This window comes from Salmo trutta, chromosome 14 (assembly GCF_901001165.1).
Source record: "Salmo trutta chromosome 14, fSalTru1.1, whole genome shotgun sequence".
NCBI classification, from domain to species: Eukaryota; Metazoa; Chordata; class Actinopteri; order Salmoniformes; family Salmonidae; genus Salmo; species Salmo trutta.
Genome location: NC_042970.1, coordinates 23,394,101 through 23,417,604, shown reverse-complemented (window position 1 = coordinate 23,417,604; position 23,504 = coordinate 23,394,101). Strand labels below are relative to the sequence as shown.

Below are 23,504 nucleotides of genomic sequence, written 5' to 3'. Positions count from 1 at the left end.
TCACCTCACGTTTCAGCAAGGTAATGAATGCACTGCTCCATGTCGCAAGGATCTGTACACAATACCTAGAAGCTGAACATGTCCCAGTTCTTCCATGGCCTGCATACTCACCAGACATGTCACCCATTGAGCATGTTTGGGATGCTCTGGATTGACATGTACAACAGCCTTTTCCAGTTCCTGCCAATATCCAGAAAATTTGCACAGCTACTGAAGTGGTGTGGGACAACATTCTACAGGCCACAATCAACTCTATGAGAAGATGTGTCGCGCTGCACGAGGCAAATGTTGGTCACACCAGATACTGACTGGTTTTCTGATCCATGCCCCTACCTTTGATTTAAGGTATCAGTGACCAACAGATGCATATCTGTATTCACAGGCATGTGCAATCCCTAGATTAGGGCCTAATGAATGTACTTCAAGTGACTGATTTCCTTAAATGAACTGTAACTCAGTAACTCAGAAAATGTTGCATGTTGCGTATTTATTTTTGCTCAGTGTAGAATCTGTTACGACCAGAATGGACAAAGTTTTGTAGACTTTACCCTTTTCCAAAGTTTAAAAAAATTGCGTTATTGCAAAGACGCACTTCACAGAATAGGATTCACAGATTCTCATGGACAGATGAAACGGCGAAAATCTGTCCAGGCTCATGTACATTTACATTTACATTTAAGTCATTTAGCAGACGCTCTTATCCAGAGCGACTTACAAATTGGTGCATTCACCTTATGATATCCAGTGGAACAACCACTTTACAATAGTGCATCTAAATCTTTTAGGGGGGGGTTAGAAGGATTACTTTATCCTATCCCAGGTATTCCTTAAAGAGGTGGGGTTTCAGGTGTCTCCGGAAGGTGGTGATTGACTCTGCTGTCCTGGTGTCGTGAGGGAGCTTGTTCCACCATTGGGGTGCCAGAGCAGCGAACAGTTTTGACTGGGCTGAGTGGGAACTGTGCTTCCTCAGAGGTAGGGAGGCGAGCAGGCCAGAGGTGGATGAACGCAGTGCCCTTGTTTGGGTGTAGGGCCTGATCAGAGCCTGAAGGTATGGAGGTGCCGTTCCCCTCACAGCTCCGTAGGCAAGCACCATGGTCTTGTAGCGGATGCGAGCTTCAACTGGAAGCCAGTGGAGAGAGCGGAGGAGCGGGTTGACGTGAGAGAACTTGGGAAGGTTGAACACCAGACGGGCTGTGGCGTTCTGGATGAGTTGTAGGGGTTTAATGGCACAGGCAGGGAGCCCAGCCAACAGCGAGTTGCAGTAATCCAGACGGGAGATGACAAGTGCCTGGACTAGGACCTGTGCCGCTTCCTGTGTGAGGCAGGGTCGTACTCTGCGAATGTTGTAGAGCATGAACCTACAGGATCGGGTCACCGCCTTGATGTTAGTGGAGAACGACAGGGTGTTGTCCAGGGTCATGCCAAGGTTCTTAGCACTCTGGGAGGAGGACACAAGGGAGTTGTCAACCGTGATGGTGAGATCATGGAACGGGCAGTCCTTCCCCGGGAGGAAGAGCAGCTCCGTCTTGCCGAGGTTCAGCTTGAGGTGGTGATCCGTCATCCACACTGATATGTCTGCCAGACATGCGGAGATGCGATTCGCCACCTGGTTATCAGAAGGGGGAAAGGAGAAGATTAATTGTGTGTCGTCTGCATAGCAATGATAGGAGAGACCATGTGAGGATATGACAGAGCCAAGTGACTTGGTGTATAGTGAGAATAGGAGAGGGCCTAGAACAGAGCCCTGGGGGACACCAGTGGTGAGAGCACATGGTGCGGAGACAGATTCTCGCCACGCCACCTGGTAGGAGCGACCTGTCAGGTAGGACGCAATCCAAGCGTGGGCCGCGCCGGAGATGCCCAGCTCGGAGAGGGTGGAGAGGAGGATCTGATGGTTCACAGTATCAAAGGCAGCAGATAGGTCTAGGAGGATGAGAGCAGAGGAGAGAGTTAGCTTTAGCAGTGCGGAGAGCCTCCGTGACACAGAGAAGAGCAGTCTCAGTTGAATGCCCAGTCTTGAAACCTGACTGATTAGGATCAAGAAGGTCATTCTGAGAGAGATAGCAGGAGAGCTGGCCAAGGACGGCACGTTCAAGAGTTTTGGAGAGAAAAGAAAGAAGGGATACTGGTCTGTAGTTGTTGACATCGGAGGGATCGAGTGTAGGTTTTTTCAGAAGGGGTGCAACTCTCGCTCTCTTGAAGACGGAAGGGACGTAGCCAGCGGTCAAGGATGAGTTGATGAGCGAGGTGAGAAGGTCTCCGGAAATGGTCTGGAGAAGAGAGGAGGGGATAGGGTCAAGTGGGCAGGTTGTTGGGCGGCCGGCCGTCACAAGACGCGAGATTTCATCTGGAGAGAGAGGGGAGGAAGAGGTCAAAGCACAGGGTAGGGCAGTGTGAGCAGGACCAGCGGTGTCGTTTGACTTAGCAAACGAGGATCGGATGTCATCAACCTTCTTTTCAAAATGGTTGACGAAGTCATCCGCAGAGAGAGAGGAGGGGGGGAGGGGGAGGAGGATTCAGGAGGGAGGAGAAGGTAGCAAAGAGCTTCCTAGGGTTAGAGGCAGATGCTTGGAATTTAGAGTGGTAGAAAGTGGCTTTAGCAGCAGAGACAGAAGAAGAAAATGTAGAGAGGAGGGAGTGAAAGGATGCCAGGTCCGCAGGGAGGCGAGTTTTCCTCCATTTCCGCTCGGCTGCCCGGAGCCCTGTTCTGTGAGCTCGCAGTGAATCGTCGAGCCACGGAGCAGGAGGGGAGGACCGAGCCGGCCTGGAGGATAGGGGACAGAGAAAATCAAAGGATGCAGAAAGGGAGGAGAGGAGGGTTGAGGAGGCAGAATCAGGAGATAGGTTGGAGAAGGTTTGAGCAGAGGGAAGAGATGATAGGATGGAAGAGGAGAGAGTAGCGGGAGAGAGAGAGCGAAGGTTGGGACGGCGCAATACCATCCGAGTAGGGGCAGAGTGAGAAGTTTTGGATGAGAGCGAGAGGGAATAGGATACAAGGTAGTGGTCGGAGACTTGAAGGGGAGTTGCAATGAGATTAGTGGAAGAACAGCATCTAGTAAAGATGAGGTCAAGCGTATTGCCTGCCCTGTGAGTAGGGGGGGAAGGTGAGAGGGTGAGGTCAAAAGAGGAGAGGAGTGGAAAGAAGGAGGCAGAGAGGAATGAGTCAAAGGTAGACGTGGGGAGGTTAAAGTCACCCAGAACTGTGAGAGGTGAGCCATCCACAGGAAAGGAACTTATCAAGGCGTCAAGCTCATTGATGAACTCTCCAAGGGAACCTGGAGGGCGATAAATGATAAGGATGTTAAGCTTGAAAGGGCTGGTAACTGTGACAGCATGGAATTCAAATGAGGAGATAGACAGATGGGTCAGGGGAGAAAGAGAGAATGTCCACTTGGGAGAGATGAGGATTCCAGTGCCACCACCCCGCTGGCTCGATGCTCTAGGGGTATGCGAGGACACGTGGGCAGACGAGGAGAGAGCAGTAGGAGTAGCAGTGTTATCTGTGGTAATCCATGTTTCCGTCAGCGCCAGGAAGTCTAGGGACTGGAGGGTAGCATAGGCTGAGATGAACTCAGCCTTGTTGGCCGCAGACCGGCAGTTCCAGAGGCTGCCGGAGACCTGGAACTCCACGTGGGTCGTGCGCGCTGGGACCACCAGGTTAGAGTGGCAGCGGCCACACGGTGTGAAGCGTTTGTATGGCCTGTGCAGAGGGGAGAGAACAGGGATAGACAGACACATAGTTGACAAGCTACAGAAGAGGCTACGCTAATGCAAAGGAGATTGGAATGACAAGTGGACTACACGTCTCGAATGTTCAGAAAGTTAAGCTTACGTTGCGAAAATCTTATTGACTAAAATGACGAAAATGCTAGCTAACTACCACTAACACTACACTAATCAAGTCGTTCCGTTGTAATGTAATAGTTTCTACAGTGCTGCTAGTCGGTAGAGGTTGGCTATTATACAAAAGCAACTTAGTAGCTAGCTAACATAACACTAATCAAGACGTTCCTTTGTAATGTATTTAGTTTCTACAATGCTGCTCGACGGTAATAGTTGGCTAGGTATGGAACAATGGCGTCGCGGGGGACGGAAATAGCTGGCTAGCTAACCTCGATAATTACTAAACTACACAATTATCAAGCTATGACAAAGACAACTATGTAGCTAGCTAGCTAACACTGCACTAGTCAAATCGTTCCGTTGTAATGTATTAGTATCTACAGCGCTGCTAGTCGGTAATGGTTGGCTAGCTAGCAAACCCACTAGCTAGCAGTGGGTTTGATGACTAGGTGTGTTGACTAAGTCTGGAGTCTGGACAAGGCGTCGCGTCGCGGCTGGCTAGCTAACCTCGATAATTACTCTAAACTACACAATTATCTTAGATACAAGGACAGCAAAGACAACTATGTAGCTAGCTAACTAACACTAACACTACACTAATCAAGTCGTTCCGTTGTAATGTAATAGTTTCTACAGTGCTGCTAGTCGGTAGAGGTTGGCTAGCTAGCAGTGTTGACTAGCTAGCAGTGTTGACTACGTTAGGAGGACGAAAAAATAGCCAGCCTCGATAATTACTCTAATTACTCTAAACTACACAATTATCTTTGATAGCTAAGAAAAATTGCTCAGATCAAACAAACCAAACCGTTGTAATGTAAAGAAGTGTAATATTACCTGTGGAGCGAAGCGAAGTGCGACTGCTCGCTCCGGACCGGAAGTATATAAGAATTATGTAGAATTATGTGATTACCAGCAGCAGTAATTCCTGGTTTTGGGTTTTCATCTTTGATAATTTGGACGAGTCAGGATTGGGCGAAGGGTTAGGCCAAGAGTTTCCGTTTGCCAGGAAGGAGATTTCTCTTCCTTCCTTTGCACGAAGGTAATGACAATTGTTAATGTAATTCCCCCCAGAAGTAAAACAGGAAATTACACATTTTCACAATATAATTTTACTTCTGGGTAACCGAGATTAGGCATTCCATAACGGAAATATGCAAATACATGCCAGAACGCGCCAATAGGATATCGCTAGCTCGTGCTTGGCTCTGCCCACCTCTTTGCTTGTTCTGCTACCATTGGAAATAACAGGCTGTGGTTCATCTTGGGTTAGTTATAAAACTATTTGGTGCAGCCTAAACAAATGACTAACGGGCCGGTCCGCAAGTAGCCTAGTTTAAGAATGGCCCGCGATGCACGTTAGAAAGACAAACAATGTAGTGTCGGTATTATGGGACATGTCTTTTGAACGGTAGCCTAAGGGCTACAATTAAAACGTTTTCTCTGAAGAAAAGAGGGAGTCTAGAATACAGAACTTGTATATGAAATGCAGTGGTAAAAGTGGGAGAGTTGAGCGAGACTACAAATTTTACTTTTCTATAGCCTACTCAAGAGAGAGAAAAACCTAGCTAGACTGTTGTTTTACTATTCAACTCAATTCTCCTACTGTTATTCATTTCGTAAAAGCAATTTATGTTTCTTAACCAGACAAAGGGTAGCTAACTAAATGGCTAGTGGTAACTGGTTAGCTAAAGTGAAGCAAGAGAGTCGCATGCGATTTGTCAAATCAAATTTATTTATATAGCCCTTCTTACATCAGCTGATATCTCAAAGTGCTGTACGGAAACCCAGCCTAAAACCCCCAAACAGCAAGCAATGCAGGTGTAGAAGCACGGTGGCTAGGAAAAACTCCCTAGAAAGGCCAAAACCTAGGAAGAAACCTAGAGAGGAACCAGGCTATGAGGGGTGGCCAGTCCTCTTCTGGCTGTGCCGGGTGGAGATTATAACAGCACATGGCCTAGATGTTCAAATGTTCATAAATGACCAGCATGGTTAAATAATAATATGTATGTATGTACATATGTATAATATGTATATGTATAATATGTATAATCAGAGAGAGCCGGGGCGGAACCTGTCTGCCCACACTTATTGCTTGCTCCCTCGCAGCTCACCACCTGATGTAGGCTGTGTTTGCCGGGTGTGACTTGTCCTTCCCACTTAACGAAGCTGCGCTGCGCATCTGTGCTGCTAATATTAATTGTGCTTATCACTGAAAAGCTCTCAATCTCTCCAAAAACTCTTGTTCAGTCCACTTACTAGTCAAATTTTTGTCACAGAGATAATTTTGGCTCGTTTTAGTCAACTTTAGTTTAGTTATATTTTTTGTGTCTATTTAGTAAGTTATAGTCTCATCAATTGCCCCTGAAAAATAGGTGTTTGACAAATATTTTGGTCACTATTTTTGTTCACGAATTAAGACTGTAGTACATTTTCAGAGATGAACAGTAATCTGGTTTTACCGTCCCTCTGGTGATGAGCGTTCAGCTACACTGAAATGAAAGTTAAAATAATGGACCAAAGTGGGAAAAGACATGCAGTAACTTTCTGCCCACAGTGATGTTCTTCAGTACTGTGGTTTGTTGTTTAAACTCGACTGAAAAACAGACATCCATGGTACTTGATTCCCTTCCCTCGTTGAATATGTACAAAATGAAGTTGATCTACTTTCAATGTGAGTCTACAGAAACACTGCCTCTGCCTTGCTAGTACAGCTTGGTTGTACACAACAAATTAATAGACCTCTCATCAATATTCATAAGCAATTATTATACTAAGCTACAATATGTTATTTTCTTGTCACTCTCTGACGAACCAGACCTATAACAAGAACTTGTTTCATAACAATGCATCAAAAGTTAGTTTATCTGTCTGAGTTTATCTGTCTGAGTTTTACTCAAGAGGAAATTAGTTCTGGATTTAATTCAGGATAGTGTTATGCTACAATATACAGTACCTAAAATCCCATAATACACTCCCATGGTGAGAGAGCAAATGAGACAGAAAAAGAGGGAGAGAACAAACATAGACAGACCCAGATAAACAGAACTTCTGATATGTACACACCAAAAAGAGAAAAAAAGAAAAAAAAAAGAAAAAAAAAAGAGTCGTACCTTGTCCTTCGGGAGTCTCTCCGAGAGGATTGACTTCAACTTGAGTGGCGTCGACTTTCAGGAACAGATCATAGAGCCTCTTAATCTGATCTGCAGCCTGTGAGTTCCACAGAGGACAGTAATTACCCAACAATACGCCTCTGAACAGCAGGCCCGCCAAGGCCACTCAGCACCACGCACACGCTAAATAAAACATGGCAAATCACCTTTTAAACACATGTAAAAAGGTGATTTTGTCATGTTTTATTGAGTGTGTGTGTGGTACGGAGTGGCCTTGGCGGGCCTGCTTCTCAGCCTAGTGTGTGAGTGTGTTCGCTCATGTGTGTGCAGGTGTTGAATATTTTATTACCAACTTTTTCAGGGGTTCTGACAACCCAATATTCTCGAACTAAACACGACTCAATAAGCCTTTAGCTCAAACTGTACAAAATACAGATTATTTCACTATCACAATTCCAGTGGGTCAGAAGTTTACATACGCTAAGTTGACTATGCCTTTAAACAGATTAGAAAATTCCAGAAAATGTCATGCTTCTGATAAGCTAATTCAAATCAAATCAAAGTTTGTGTCACCTGCACCGAATACAACAGGTGTAGACCTTACAGTGAAATGCTTACTTACAGGCTCTAACCAACAGTGCAAACAAGGTATAATGTGAACAATAGGTAGGTAAAGAAATAAAACAGTAAAAAGACAGGCTATATACAGAAGTGAGGCTATAAAAGTAGTGAGGCTACATACAGACACCGGTTAGTCTGGCTGATTGAGGTAGTATGTATATGTAGATAGGGTTAAAGTGACTATGCATATATGATGAACAGAGTAGCAGTAGCGTAAAAGAGGGGTTGGTGGGACACAATGCAGATAGCCCGGTTAGCCAATGTGCGGGAGCACTGGTTGGTCGGCCCAATTGAGGTAGTATGTACATGAATGTATAGTTAAAGTGACTATGCATATATGATAAACAGAGTAGCAGCAGCGTAAAAAGAGGGGTGGGGGGGGCACAATGCAAATAGTCCAGGTAGCCATTTGATTACCTGTTCAGGAGTCTTATGGCTTGGGGGTAAAAACTGTTGAGAAGCCTTTTTGTCCTAGACTTGGCACTCCGGTACCGCTTGCCATGCGGTAGTAGAGAGAACAGTCTATGACTGGGGTGGCTGGGGTCTTTGACAATTTTTAGGGCCTTCCCCTGACACCGCCTGGTGTAGAGGTCCTGGATGGCAGGCAGCTTAGCCCCAGTGATGTACTGGGCCGTACGCACTACCCTCTGTAGTGCCTTGTGGTCAGAGGCCAAGCAATTGCCGTACCAGGCAGTGATGCAACCAGTCAGGATGCTCTCGATGTTGCAGCTATAGAACCTTTTGAGGATCTCAGGACCCATGCCAAATCTTTTTAGTTTCCTGAGGGGGAATAGGCTTTGTCGTGCCCTCTTCACGACTGTCTTGGTGTGTTTGGACCATTCTAGTTTGTTGTTGATGTGGACACCAAGGAACTTGAAGCTCTCAACCTGCTCCACTACAGCCCCGTCGATGAGAATGGGGGCGTGCTCGGTCCTCCTTTTCCTGTAGTCCACAATCATCTCCTTAGTCTTGGTTACGTTGAGGGATAGGTTGTTATTCTGGCACCACCCGGCCAGGTCTCTGACCTCCTCCCTATAGGCTGTCTCGTCGTTGTCGGTGATCAGCCTACCACTTTTGAGTTGTCTGAAAACTTAATGATGGTGTTGGAGTCGTGTCTGGCCATGCAGTCATGGGTGAACAGGCAGTACAGGAGGGGTCCAGTGTTGAGGATCAGCGTGATAGATGTGTTGCTACCTACCCTCACCACCTGGGGGCGGCCCGTCAGGAAGTCCATGATCCAGTTGCAGAGGGAGTTATTTAGTCCCAGGATCCTTAGCTTAGTGATGAGCTTTGAGGGTACTATGGTGTTGAACGCTAAGCTGTAGTCAATGAAAAGCCTTCTCACATAAGTGTTCCTTTTGTCCAGGTGGGAAAGGGCAGTGTGGAGTGCAAGAGAGATTGCATCATCTGTGGATCTGTTGGGGTGTTATGCAAATTGGAGTGGGTCTAGGGTTTCTGGGATAATGGTGTTGATGTGAGCCATTACTAACCTTTCAAAGCACTTCATGGCTACGGACGTGAGTGCTACGGGTCTGTAGTCATTTAGGCAGGTTACCTTTGTGTCCTTGGGCACAGGGACAATGGTGGTCTGCTTGAAATATGTTGGTATTACAGACTCAATCAGGGACATGTTGAAAATGTCAGTTAAGACACCTGCCAGATGGTCAGCACATGCCCAGAGCACACGTCCTGGTAATCCGTCTGGCCTCGCAGCCTTGTGTATGTTGACCTGTTTAAAGGTCTTACTCATGTTGGCTACAGAGAGCATGATCACACAGTCGTCTAGAACAGCTGATGCTCTCATGCATGCCTCAGTGTTGCTTGCCTCGAAGCGAGCATAGAAGTGATTTAGCTCGTCTGGTAGGCTCGTGTCACTGGGCAGCTCGTGGCTGTGCTCCCTTCGTAGTCTGTAATAGTTTGCAAGCTCTGCCACAAAAGGCGAGAGTTGGAGCCAGTGTAGTATGATTCAATCTTAGCCCTGTATTGACACTTTGCCTGTTTGATGGTTCGTCGCAGGGCATAGCAAGATTTCTTGTAAGCTTCCGGGTTAGAGTCCCGCACCTTGAAAGCGGCAGCTCTACCCTTAAGCTCAGTGCAGATGTTGCCTGTAAACCATGGTTTCTGGTTGGGGTATGTACGTACAGTCACTGTGGGGACGACGTCCTCGATGCACTTATTGATAAAGCCAGTGACTGATGTGGTGTACTCCTCAATGCCATCGGAAGAATCTTAGAACATGTCCCAGTCTGTGATAGCAAAACAGTCCTGTAGTTTAGCATCTGCTTCATCTGACCACTTTTTTATAGACCCGAGTCACTAGTGCTACCTGCTTTAATTTTTGCTTGTAAGCAGGAATCAGGAGGATAGAGTTGTGGTCCGATTTACCAAATGGAGGGCGACATTATTTGAGTCAATTGGAGGTGTACCTGTGGATGTATTTCAAGGCCTACCTTCAAACTCAGTGCCTCTTTGTTTGACATCATGGGAAAATCTAAAGAAATCAGCCAAGACCTCAGAAAATAAATTGTAGACCTCCACAAGTCTGGTTCATCCTTGGGAGCAATTTCCAAACGCCTGAAGGTACCACGGTCATCTGTACAAACAATAGTACGCAAGTATAAACACCATGGGACCACGTAGCCGTCAACCCGCTCAGGAAGGAGATACATTCTGTCTCCAAGAGATGAATGTACTTTGGTGTGAAAAGTGCAAATCAATCCCAGAACAACAGCAAATGACCTTGTGAAGATGCTGGAGGAAACAGTTACAAAAGTATCTATATCCACAGTAAAATGAGTCCGATATTGACATAACCTGAAAGGCCGCTCAGCAAGGAAGAAGCCCTGCACCAAAACGGCCATAAAAAAGTCAGACTACGGTTTGCAACTGAACATGGGGATAAAGATCATACTATTTGGAGAAATATCCTCTGGTCTGATGAAACAAAAGTAGAACTGTTAGCCATAATGACCATTGTTATATTTGGAGGAAAAAGGGGGAGGCTTGCAAGCCGAAGAACACCATCCCAACCGTGAAGCACGGGGGTGGCAGCATCATGTTGTGGGGGTGCTTTGCTGCAGGAGGGACTGGTGCACTTCACAAAATAGATGGCATCATGAGTCAGGGAAATTACGTGGATATATTGAAGCAACATCTCAAGGCATCAGTCAGGAAGTTAAAGCTTGGTCGCAAATGGGTCTTCCAAATGGACAATGACCCCAAGCATACTTCCAAAGTTGTGGCAAAATGGCTTAAGGACAACAACAAAGTCCAGGTATTGGAGTGGCCATCACAAAGCCCTGACCTCAATCCTATTGAACATTTGTGGGCAGAACTGAAAAAGCATGTGTGAGCAAGGAGGCCTACAAACCTGACTCAGTTCCACCAGCTCTGTCAGGAGGAATGGGACAAAATTCACCCAACTTATTGTGGGAAGCTTGTGGAAGGCTACCCAAAACATTTGACCCAAGTTAAACAATTTAAAGGCAATGCTACCAAATACTAATTGAGTATATGTAAACTTCTGACCCACTTGGAATGTGATGAAAGAAAAAAGCTAAAATAAATGATTCTCTCTACTATTATTCTGACATTTAACATTCTTAAAATAAAGTGGAGATCCTAACTGACCTAACAGGGAGTTTTTACTAGGATTAAATGTCGGGAATTGGAAAAAACTGAGTTTAAATGCATTTGGCTAAGGTGTATGTAAACTTCCGACTTCAACTGTAAAGTATGAGCTAAAGGCTTTTTATACATACATACATATATATATATATATATATATATATATATATATATATATATATATATATATATATATAAATAAAAAAGCATGCATACATACATACACATATCATAGTACTTATGTATGCTATATAATTGAATGCATGACTAAGCCTAATAAAAACAGCAATTAAACTACTATAATAAAGCCTTTGTGTGCATATTAATGCATTAGCTCTGAGTGAGAGTTACAATGTGTCTACTGTGCCACTTTATCCTACAATGAGCAGTATTATTATTATTGGAGAGGCTGTCATTTGAATGAATCCTCTTTTCAAAGAATCAGGGGTTGAACTGATGTCTGTCTGTCCCTGGAACCGAGCTGCTCTTTTGATGAGGAAAACAGCCTGACAGAAAACATTGTAAGCACTGCTCTCTGCCACACACACACACTCACAGACAGACACACACACACAAAATCACAGACAGACACACACACACAATCACACACTTTGTCACCAAGACTCTTCAAAGCAGCCAAGATATTTAACCAAATACTCAATTCCACACCCAGAACCACTGTAATTAGCAGTGAATCGAACATACTGTGGCAACTAATGTGCTTTTAAAGACACAGTTGGAAGAATGTAGAGAATTGTTTTAATTTCCTCAAGGCTGTTAAAATCAATGTTTATTTAATATCAAGACAGGCTCATATTACACAGGGTGTACCTCTCAGGCAATTGTGTATGTTCATTTCATGTATACCTTTTCTGCATTTTAACATTCTGAATGAATCTGATTCTTTAAGCTGCTGTGCTCATGGATTGGAATGCAAATTAGCAATATGATGCTACAAGACAATTGGCTCTAAAAGGAACTGGAGAATAACTTTTAATATCGCGTTTGAATTTTGGGGTTTGTCTTTTTGTGTGTCTCTCTGACCCGGTTTACACTGGCCAGAATTGGCTTCATCAGCAACGTCTGTTCATGATTTTGGGAGGACCCCCCCCAATATCGATAAACAAGCACAAGCATTTCGCTGCACCTATTAAACCTGCTGTTAACTGTGTACGTGACGAATGCAATTTGATCTTATAAAGCTTTGTCTGTTGTACAAGGACGTTATGGAGTTCTATGAACCTTATAATTCAGCAAGAGCCCAGTAGACAGACAGTGTCCTATCCGGTTTTATCAGCTCTGAGTTCAGTATTGTGGGTCTTTGGTGTGTGTGTACGCGACTCTGCTTCTCTGCACTGCGGCTCAGAGAGCATTGTCGGGCCTATTACCTGTCTTTCCAGAGGTCCTTTGAAACCCAAATTAGCTGCCATGCGGAGTGCCTGGTCATCTCGCACGCCCTCGAAAATATCTATTACTTCCTGTGGTACGCGAGAGCAGAGAAAGAGAAAGCAGAGAGAATGGAGACTCAAACACTGGACGGTCATTTGACAAAGTGGATGTTCATATTAAATCACGATATGCAATTAAGTGGTGGAAACCTGCCAGTAGTGAGGAAAGGAGAACCGGGCCTGAAATGATGGCTTTATAATTATCAGGCACTTGTAGAGATGAGATTCTAACATAGAGAAGGGATCTCTCTATCAAGGGATACATTGTGCCAATCAGACACACAGAGAGAGAGAGACAGAGAGAGAGAGAGAGAGAGACAGAGAGAGAGAAAGAGAGAGAGAACATGGTGTGACGGAAGTACAGGGATACTAGGGATGTCTGTACTGTAGTTTATGCAAAGAGATGTTAAGCTATTGGATCACAAGTACAGTGAATGGTGAGAGGTTCCTTGTCAACATCTTCAGTCATTTGTAACATATGCTGTTGCAGAGATCACAGTACTGTACCTTAAAGATGAGTTCTGGGGATTTGTCGGCAACCTCCTCTATGTCCATCCCACCCTGAGGACTGCCCACCATGACAGGGCCGTTGCAGGCTCGGTCCATCAGGATGGCAAAATAGGTCTCTCTGGTGATGTCCAGGGCTTCAGCCACCATCACCTGGTCAGTATGGAGAGAGTCAGTCTACTACCTTCACATCACAGACTGGCCTCAGATACAGACACAGCAGATCATATTATTACAACCCAGAGAACCTATGGGTTCTAAATCTAGGCTATACTGGGAATGAAGCACACTGCTGGGAGATGGAGACAGAGAGATTGATGGCAAGACACTGGGATAGAGATGAGTTGTTTGTTTGTTATCAGTTCCCTGGGCCTAACTTGACAGAGTTTATTTGGACTCCGTGAGGACGATTGTTCTCCATGTCCCATGGAAACAGGCAATAACACAGCCCTCTTTCTCTCTCTGCTTAAAGTCATGATCTATTTTACACACTACTACCACCCTCTCCTGGTCTTTCTCTCAATCGAACTGGCTCTCTGTGCCCCTCTCTCCATCTAGTATGCTCTCCTCCTCCTCTATCACTTCCTGCCCCTCTCCCCACCCCTGGTCTGTCCTGCCAGTAGAGATAATGCTCTGTGTCTGGAGAGGATGGCTGAGGTATAGTGAAGTGAAGGGGACGTGTTACAATGGCAGGCTGACAGCTCACTCCTGGTTCTCATTCAGGGAAACAGAGCTTGACAATATAATTACAGCCTGTTAAAGAGGGCTATGTTAAGAGGCCTGGGTTCTGTTCAATCACTGCAGCTCTCTGGCTACTTTATTACTTTGATCCCAGGCCTAATCTAATCTGAGATGGGCTTTGAAAGGGCCTACGACAACAGCCACTAACAGCAGGTAGCATCATATCTCCCTTGTCTGTGAATGTCTGCACGTTTGGGAAATTAATCAAGTGTGTACTGGTTTTTGTGTGTGATACATGACTGCATATAGGTCCCTCTGGGATCATCATTTATCATGATACATTTCTGCAATTAACAAATTGTATTTTAATATATGCTTAGTTTACAAAATAAATCTCAGAAATGGTGTTATGTCAGTCATCTAACAGATGACATGCTATGGATAGATAATGCAGCTAACGTTTCAATATGAAATGACATCTCACAACAATGCTCTCACAGTTTTTGTATGTATATTTCTCTTTCCCCTCAGCCCTGGTGTTGTGGTAGTGAAATGCCTTCCCCGCCAGCTCTTTCTATAAAAATGGCAAATGTGACAGTAGTTTGATACGTCTCCTAAACTTTGCAGCAGGGGCAGGAGCAGAGCGAGGTGTGTGCCTGGCTGGCAGGAATGAAAACAGGCGTTAATGGGGAGCTCTAGGCCACATTTCACTAAAGAGGCAGAGAGAGAGAAAGAGAGAGCAAGAGAGAGCAAGAGAGAGAGAGGAAAAACACAAGCTACAGGCCGAGAAGGGTTCATTACCTGGAAGTGTGTTTTTGGGTGGGCTGCAGTGTGTGAGTGAGGAAAATAATATTCCTGCTTGTTAGCGGCACTTGGAAATGGTTGTTTACGTGACTAACACTTTGGTCTCAGAGAGGCCCTGACTCGCATGTATTATTTATCGCAGTGAACCACGACACCAAATAGCACAAACACAACAAACGACACCGGCTTCAAATGGCATGTCTCCACCAGGGACCTATCCCCAGAACTAGAGGAACAAAAAAACAATATAGACTAATGTATTATTACCCCGATGCTTGTGCAGTCATTAATTTCATGGAACTGCATTACTGAATTGAAATTACCCTGAAATGAGAAAAACAGAAAAGTTATTTTACCCCCAGCTTTGACTTACCGTTTTTACTTTCACTCCTTCCTTTGGCGTCTGCTTGGTGGTCAGGCTATAGCCTAGCATCTTACTGGCCAGCTCCCCCACCACAGAGGGGCTAGAGAAGAGACAGGAGTGTCTCAATTACAACTACTTCATTAATAGAGCTTTGATTACAGATAAAAACCAAGAGGACAAACATCTTCCAAAAACAGAGGACTATCACCATAGCAGATAAGAGTAATTCTTTTCAGCTCCTGAGACACCTTTTCATTTCAACAAAGACATGGTTCAGTACATTTGCAGTGTGATTGTAACGTGTTCTGATGAAGCACTGCTCTTTGAAAAAGAAGTATCTCCTGGTTCCAGCTGCTCTTTAAAGGAAGTGTGAGTCTCATTCCTGTTACTGCTTCTTGCTCTGGTTTTTATAAAATACAAATGAAGCCTGAGGTTGTGTTTTGCTTTGATAGATGGTAGGAGAGTGAACTGTGTGCACATGTCACTGTCTGGGGAGGCTTAACTTCAGATGATTCACTTAGAAAAGTTTCTGCTTATCCCAAATACTGAAATAGGGTGACAATGACACATATGTCGTAGCCATTTGTCGTAAATCACAGTTCAGGCCTGCTATCTTGGCTACATCATTTTTTTGCAGAGGAAACATTAATCTAGTAGCTGGCCAATGAAGATGTTGGTTGATGTGATATAAAATGGACCAACAGTAGATTATTGTTAGGGAAATCTGGCCAACATAGGCCTATAACGATGTGCTACAAGAACACAATACGATTGAGCTCCACTGAATCAGAGCTGTATATCACAATTCCAATAACCTGATTCAGTGAGGTGCGCACAGTGCAATTTCCCAATGATAAATTCACTATTTCAAAGTTGAATTGGGAGCAGTTTTCCCTAAAGTAGCAAATGTAGCTTTTTATTGCAGGGTCCTGTTTAGGTAGCTGGAACAGAGGGAAAGCAACACCATCTAGGAGGGAGAACTGAAGCAGTAGTTAGAACAGAACCATTCTCTGAAGGGGCCATTACTCAAATCACACCTCAGTGAGTGCAGCTGGCAGATGGCAGGAGTACTCACTCTTTAGTTAAGTGCACTCCACCTTTAAGGCCACTGTTGAACACACCCTTCCCTCGTCCCCCAGCCAGAATCTGGGCCTTCAGGACTATCTCCTTGGCGTCTGAAAGAGAGAGGGATTAGAATAAAAGAGAGAAGGACTCTGTCAACAGGATAGAGAGATAGACAGCCAGGTGAGAGAGGAGAAGAGCATGAGACCTCTCCAATGGTACATCATCACAGAGCCCATTACACTTCCCCTGTCTCTGAGTGAAATGTTCTCACACTCATCACCCTGGGTCTCCATTAGCTCCTGTCCTGTCTGGAGGGGGGGGGGGGGTATAGGGAAAGAGGCGGCTAGGAGGAGAGGTACGTGATGGGATGAGGGGAAGGGTACTCCAGCTCACATATGATATTCTCCCCTAGCCCTGCTAATTACAGACTAAAGCCAACTTCCCAAATACAGGGTAGAGGGGGTACCCTATAGAGGACAGTTGAAAGAACATGTCCATATAGACAGGCAAATACTCCCATACAAGGTACATGCATACAAACACATTACAAAGACATAAGCTAGACACACAACCATGTATCAATCTAATCTATACAATGTGTTAATTTGAGTCATTTGACTGTCTCTTTAGAGTTCCGACTGACCATTGTAATTTTATGGCATTTTAACGATGCTAACACCATATAGACCTTCCCCACTTTCCCTCTCGGTCACCTCCAAGTCCTCCTTTCTACACCAGGAAATAGCACCTCTGGTAGAGCACTGAGCTGTCTATTCAGCTACACACTGAACAGGCTCCCTCTATTCAAATGGTGCAACAAGGGCACTTGATGGGATATGGTCTTGAGCGATCATTATCCTGGCAGGGAGTTCACCATTGGCTAACAGTGGGGCAACCAGAACATGTAAAGAAAGGCACGTCGACCTTGGGCCAGGAACATCGCTCTCTTACTCTCAGTAAAGCTCCTCAAGCAGAGTGGCTCAGGCTGTTCTAGTAGGAACAAGACCCCGACAAGGTAGGCTCTGACAAGACGGCAGGGATTAAACCAACACTGAATTAGTGAGCTCTGTTCTGCCCTGGGATGAGGAGAGAAAGACCGAGAGAATAAAGGTGAGCACATGTTGGGGCTGTGAGTAGTCATACATTAATAAATATGTCAATTAAAAAAAACCTGCAACAGCGCAAAATTAAAATTGAGTTCAAAGCAAGATGAAATGGAGTGTCCTACGGGCATGTGCAGCAGAGGGATGGAACAGAGAAAATTAGGAAACTACTTTTGTTAAAAGAAAAGCGGGAGCCAATGAGGAAGGTGTTATTCCTTAGCCCTGAGAAGAGGTGTGCTGCAAGGTGTAGAAAAGACCAAGACTGGGTCGTCTCTGGAAGGAGGAGAGGAGTGAGAGATGAGGATGATTAAGGTGCAGTATGTGCCTGAATCCAGCTCTACAGATTCTGAATTCAGTTTTAATAGATTAAATACTAACCTTTTTTTTTTTTTCGGGAGCCAAGAGAAGGAAATGGACGGAAAAAGGAGAAAAGAATGATGAAGGAAATATGTAGCCTATATAGCCAGACACATGATTGGTTATTGAGAGGTATGCTGTTTCACACCGTGACCAGAACATATAAAAAGGTGCCCTGATAACACACCAAAGCCCAAATAATTAGCCATATACAATTGATCACACAGGAAAAGAGTATCTAGATATACCTAAGAGGTGTTTAGTGGAGCATATGAAGCCTACTTATCAGAAGAGATAAGCCTCTTAACGAATGAACCGTTCTCTCATCAAATCACTCGCTTGGAAAATTGGCCTTGATTACACATACAAAACACACCCGACCTTTACAGTGGCTTGTTAAGAATGCAAAACACCTCCCAGCCTGTTATTTTACTTCCTGTTTTCCCCCCGATAGTGTCATCATTGTAGATTCTCTGAAGCTGCCACCACCCAGGATTAAAAAAAAGAAAACTGTCAAAATGCATCGTGAAGTAATGATGCCCTCAAAGATCCCAGTGACCAGGCCACTGTGTGAGCACAGAGCAGACATGACCAATAACATGTAGAAACCCTGGATGATTGACAGGGTGTGCTGTATTGAAGACCCTGCGCAGATGTCTTGGTACTCCTCCTCAGTTGTAAAAAGACTTAGGAAACGATAGAAATGCATTTATTAATGTCTAAATTCATTTTTTACACATTTATTCTATTATTACAGACACTTTAATGCATACTTTAAATTGTATTGTGAGTTAAACATAAAAACAAAAACAATTCCTTCAAGTATTTCTTTTGAGTACTAATATTACTGTGCCCACTACAACAACAAAATACATGTCATTTTGTCCTTGAAACATTCAAATACTTTTGAATTCCATGAATTCCTATGGAGGATTTCTCCTACTGGGGTGTGCCAACATGGCTGACTGGGGGCTTCAAAGCCTCTCAATGGTCAATACATAGCATCATCAATCCAGAGTTTATATATACACACACACACGTCATTGGATATTATCCATTCATCCTCCAGACATGAAACAGCACCTAACACAGGCAGTGTTACACTTGTGTGAAGATGACGCCACAGAAGAACATTGATGGATTTGTGTGAGTCTCTCAATAACTCACAGACTCATATAGATGTTTTATTCAATGTGTCTGGTAAGCTGCTTTTTAAAGGTAAATCTTTAAGGATATTTAGGGTATTTCTATATCAACGGCAGCCATTGAAGGAAACAGCTGTTTATTAGGTTTATTTTTATTTATTTTTTTACATTTTTAATTCTGTTATGGACAGTTATCTTAGGTCCAAATACAAAACAATGAAACTGTGCCTCCATGCCCATTGTTGATAGTATTGACAGGTAGGCGTGTTAGGCTACATTTTGGGAGATGAATGTGATTTCGTTCTAACAGCATGTAGCACAAAAACAACTAAAGAACTCTGGGAGCCAGAGGTCGCACTTTGTTAAATGAATACAGAGTGATGACATCAGATACAGAGAGTGGTTTGACCAGGACACCACACAACATTCAATATGCAAAAACATGCACAACTGTGAAACTGATAATATTACAAAAATAATGAATTCTCAGAAGTTATGCATATTAGCAGTAAAAGTTAAGGTGAATAGAAAACCCCCTTAGTGAAAGTGGAAGGGACAGGGTGGCAGCATTCCATAACAAGCCATCTATTTCCAGTGGAACCATATAAAGTCATGGAAAATGTGAAAAGGGATATTTTCTTCTCCGTGTAGTTTTTTTAGGGACAGACACAGAAAATGAGATTAACATGTAAGTACATCTTCAATCGCATCAGCTGTAATCTGAGTTCCACGGCCGTCCTCGGGCTAACTCATTTCCCAGTAATCAACGCAAATTAACTCCCAGCCTATTTACTGATGACAGCAGTCGGCATCAAGGCTGTTACTTCTGCCTCGACAACATCTCCCCTCTTTGTATTTCAAACGTTCTGTCCTCCTCCTCTCTCGGCAGTCCGGAAGGATGTAGCCCAAGGGTTAGAGACGGCAGAGTTAGCGTTGTCTGATATTTAATTAAGCCATAAAAGGCTGTGCACTTGGGGACGCAGGCTGCAAGCCAATCTGGAGAGAATGAGATGCATTCACTGTCTGTCTGCAGGCCACGGTGAGAGGATAGGGGAAGTCAGACTAGACCTGGGACGCTGACAATACTGATCACTTATCACAGGCATTTTGATGGTAGCATTCATTACAATAAGTAGCCTATACCAAAGAAATGTTATAGGTTTGAAATGAAATAATAATATGGGTGATTGTTAATGGGATAATTGATGGCTACAACCATCAAACTACTGGTTGCTTAAAAGGACAGGAAAAACAAAAGTTATGCACTTTCTTAACCTCTCTTGGGTAGGGGGCAGTATTTTCACGTCCGGATGAAAAACGTGCCCAAAGTAAACTGCCTGTTACTCAGGCCTAGAAGCTAGGATATGCATATAATTGGTAGATCTGGATAGAAAACTCAAAAGTTTCTAAAACTGTTAAAATGATGTCTGTGAGTATAACAGAACTGACATGGCAGGTGAAACCCCAAGGACAAACCACCCCCACCCCCCCAAAAATAAATTCAGCCTACCACTGTTTTCAATGGCTGTCACTTTTATTATAAGGCAAAATCCTCCCAGATTGCAGTTCCTAGAGCTTCCACTAGATGTCAACAGTCTTTAGAAAGAGTTTCATTCTGGTTTTTGGAAAAATTAGCCAGAAATTGTAGTTTTTCTAGGTGGCTCCCATTTTGGCTGTAGTGTTTCCAAGCGTGTGGAAGAGAGCATGTTATTTGGTATTTTTCTCTGGTAAAAACAATAATGATTCTCCGTCTTAAATTTGATCGTTTATTTACGTATTAGGGTACCTAAGGTTTAATTATAAACGTTGTTTGACTTGTTTGGAAAAGGGAGGATTATTGACTGAAGCACGCCAGCTAAACTGAGTTTTTATGGATATAAAGAAGGACATTATCGAACAAAAGGACCATTTGTGAACTATCTGGGAACTTTTGGAGTCCCAACAGAAGAAGATCAAAGGTAAGGTATTTATTATATCGCTATTTCTGACTGTCGTGGCACACCTGCCTGGTTGAAATATGTTTTTCATGCTTTTGTATGCGGGGCACTGTCCTCAGATAATCGCATGGTTTGCTTTCGCCGTAAAGCCTTTTTGAAATCTGACCAAGCGGCTGGATTATAATTCTGTAGTTTGAATTTCGCACTCTGCAATTTCACCGGATGTTGGCCAGGTGGGACGCTACCAGCACCCAGCTCCAGGTCAGACTGAGCAGCCCAGCACCCAGCTCCAGGTCAGACTGAGCAGCCCAGCATCCAGCTCCAGGTCAGACTGAGCAGCCCAGCATCCAGCTCCAGGTCAGACTGAGCAGCCCAGCACCCAGCTCCAGGTCAGACTGAGCAGCCCAGCACCCAGCTCCAGGTCAGACTGAGCAGCCCAGCACCCAGCTCCAGGTCAGACTGAGCAGCCCAGCACCCAGCTCCAGGTCAGACTGAGCAGCCCAGCACCCAGCTCCAGGTCAGACTGAGCAGCCCAGCACCCAGCTCCAGGTCAGACTGAGCAGCCCAGCTCTCCAGTGTTTGCTCCAGTCTAACGCAAGTAATGTGGCAGCTACATGTGACGACTAATCCAAACTCAGTAGACAATCAACACACAGGAACAATCAAAGTGAATAGATTCAGTGTTTACTACAGATAGGTGCTTCAAACACTAAGTAGAAAGTAAAAACAGAGCATACTAATCATAAAATGTACATGATATAATCAGTTCACAAGATAAATCATGTTTGAGTGTGTGAGTGTGTGAGTGTCTGAGTGAGTGCGTGAGTGAGTGAGTGCGTGAGTGCGTGAGTGAGTGAGTGCGTGAGTGCGTGAGTGAGTGAGTGCGTGAGTGCGTGAGTGAGTGTGCGTGAGTGCGTGCGTGAGTGCGTGCGTGAGTGCGTGCGTGAGTGCGTGAGTGAGAGAGAGTCTACGTGGAGGAGACTACTGGCTAGTTTTGGCAATGTGAAGATATGAATTCCAGAGTATGTAACCGCTGTATCTGCTAGAGAATTGACTATGTGAAGTGTAGCAGTGAGGAGGGTGAACATTATTGCAGTGTCCTGTGTTGTATGCATGGATTTGGGAATTAACCTGGTTTAGGTAGGCTGTCTGGGAGGTATGTCTATTTGTAGATGAAGGTGCATAATTGGAGTATTAAAGCACCTCCCCCCTGCTACTCCCCCTATGGACAACCCCTCCCCCTGCTACTCCCCCTATGGACAACCCCTCCCCCTGCTACTCCCCCTATGGACAACCCCTCCCCCTGCTACTCCCGCTATGGACAACCCCTCCCCCTGCTACTCCCCCTATGGACAACCCCTCCCCCTGCTACTCCCCCTATGGACTAAGATTTTCACTGTACCCTGCAATCACACCTGCAACCCTGTACATGTGACTATAAACAATTCGGAACATTTAGAATCTAGATAATGACTCGCTGTATCGAGAACACACCTAGGTCTATCATTCTCCACTGCTGCAGTAATGAAGCTTAGAAGTTAATGCAGTTAAACTGGTAAGCCTTTATTTCCTTATGACTAGCATGAGGCTAATGGAAAGCCACCAAAAACAGAGTATGTGACCTCTTTGAGCTGTGCAATGCTGTTGCACTATCCATTCCAACTGCGCCAGGTAACGACCACTCAGAGGATGTGGCTGTGTCTAATGATGCAGTCTCTGTGGAACTCTACAGGGGTTCATCATCAACCTAGACCTCTGCTGCCTGCTCTAGTATCATATTCTCCTGTCACTACCCACATGACAGTGGACTCCTCGTTAGGCTCCACACACTGTCCATACTAAAGATTTCCAGAGCTGGACTAAGTGGCACTCTATGACAGAGAGGCAGAGTTCAAACCACTGGACCAGTGTGGAGACTGTTAGTCACTCTGGAGTAAGACTTTACAGACAACGGCCCAGGGGTATGGTCATCTAAAGTTATCAGCCAATGTCTCATTAATGGCATATAGTCATTTAACCAACAATGGCATTCTACTGGAATAGCCATGAGGGAAAGGGCCGAGGTCATTATGATGAGCATATTCAAGCCTGCTTATACAAACACGACTGAGGAGATGAACTTGGAACGTAGGCAGCATTCTTCTAGTTTCACAGGTGAGTAATATAAGACGTGGAGCAGAGTTCCATACAGTGAATAGTGTGCCTCCCACTGCTCTGGAGTGATTAATATCACTTTATCCCCTGGAACCCAAGGACTACAGTGAGTGCGTCATAAGCTTCAAGCATAATGGTAATCATAATGACTTCTAACACACTATTAGCGCCATCCATACACCATACTGAATATGTTTGATAAATAATTCCACATATAATGAAAAGCCTAGGTTAAGCAGCATAATGAGAAGGTGGAACTACCATAAGCCGCTTATAGAAATCAGTTCTTTCAAGAAAGCCTTTTTTTCCAAAGCCTATTTAAAGCTGTTAAGAGAATCTCCGTGAGCATGTCGTTTTCTCCAGTTGTAAGGTGGTCTCTACCAGCTATGATGACAACAGACAAATCCTGTACAGGGAAAGCAGATCTCTACTACATGGCTTTAAGGACACTACAAGCATCACCTACATTGCTCTGACTACTCCATACTACCATAAACTGTGCATATGTGCACACATTAGGCGAGCACGTCTAGGCCGTCACTGCCGGTCCTGTCCAGCCTGTGTTAATGACCTTGGCTTGAACAAGCTCCTCCTCAGCCTCTCCCGTGTCCCCTCTTTCCCCGGGAGCGTGGCTTCTTGGTAGGAAAATTCCTCACACCATCCGTCTTTCTGTGTGACAGGCTGGTTCTCAGGGGGGAAAAGGGTGGTGTGGCAGAGATACCTGCAACTCCACAGACT

The 23,504-nt window shown here is 44.6% G+C and overlaps 1 protein-coding gene across 1 annotated transcript in view; it reads right to left on the bottom strand.

The window, feature by feature from the left end:
* The window catches only part of suclg2 (succinate-CoA ligase GDP-forming subunit beta), a 149,993-nt gene that overhangs the window by 76,149 nt on the left and 50,340 nt on the right, over positions 1 to 23,504 (bottom strand). Inside the window, exons 3-7 of the mRNA XM_029774956.1 lie at positions 16,081 to 16,180; positions 15,015 to 15,105; positions 13,157 to 13,309; positions 12,590 to 12,679; positions 6,954 to 7,050 (exon numbers count right to left, since the gene is read on the bottom strand). Coding sequence (XP_029630816.1) covers positions 6,954 to 7,050; positions 12,590 to 12,679; positions 13,157 to 13,309; positions 15,015 to 15,105; positions 16,081 to 16,180 — 531 coding nt within the window. The remainder of the gene's footprint in view (positions 1 to 6,953; positions 7,051 to 12,589; positions 12,680 to 13,156; positions 13,310 to 15,014; positions 15,106 to 16,080; positions 16,181 to 23,504) is intronic.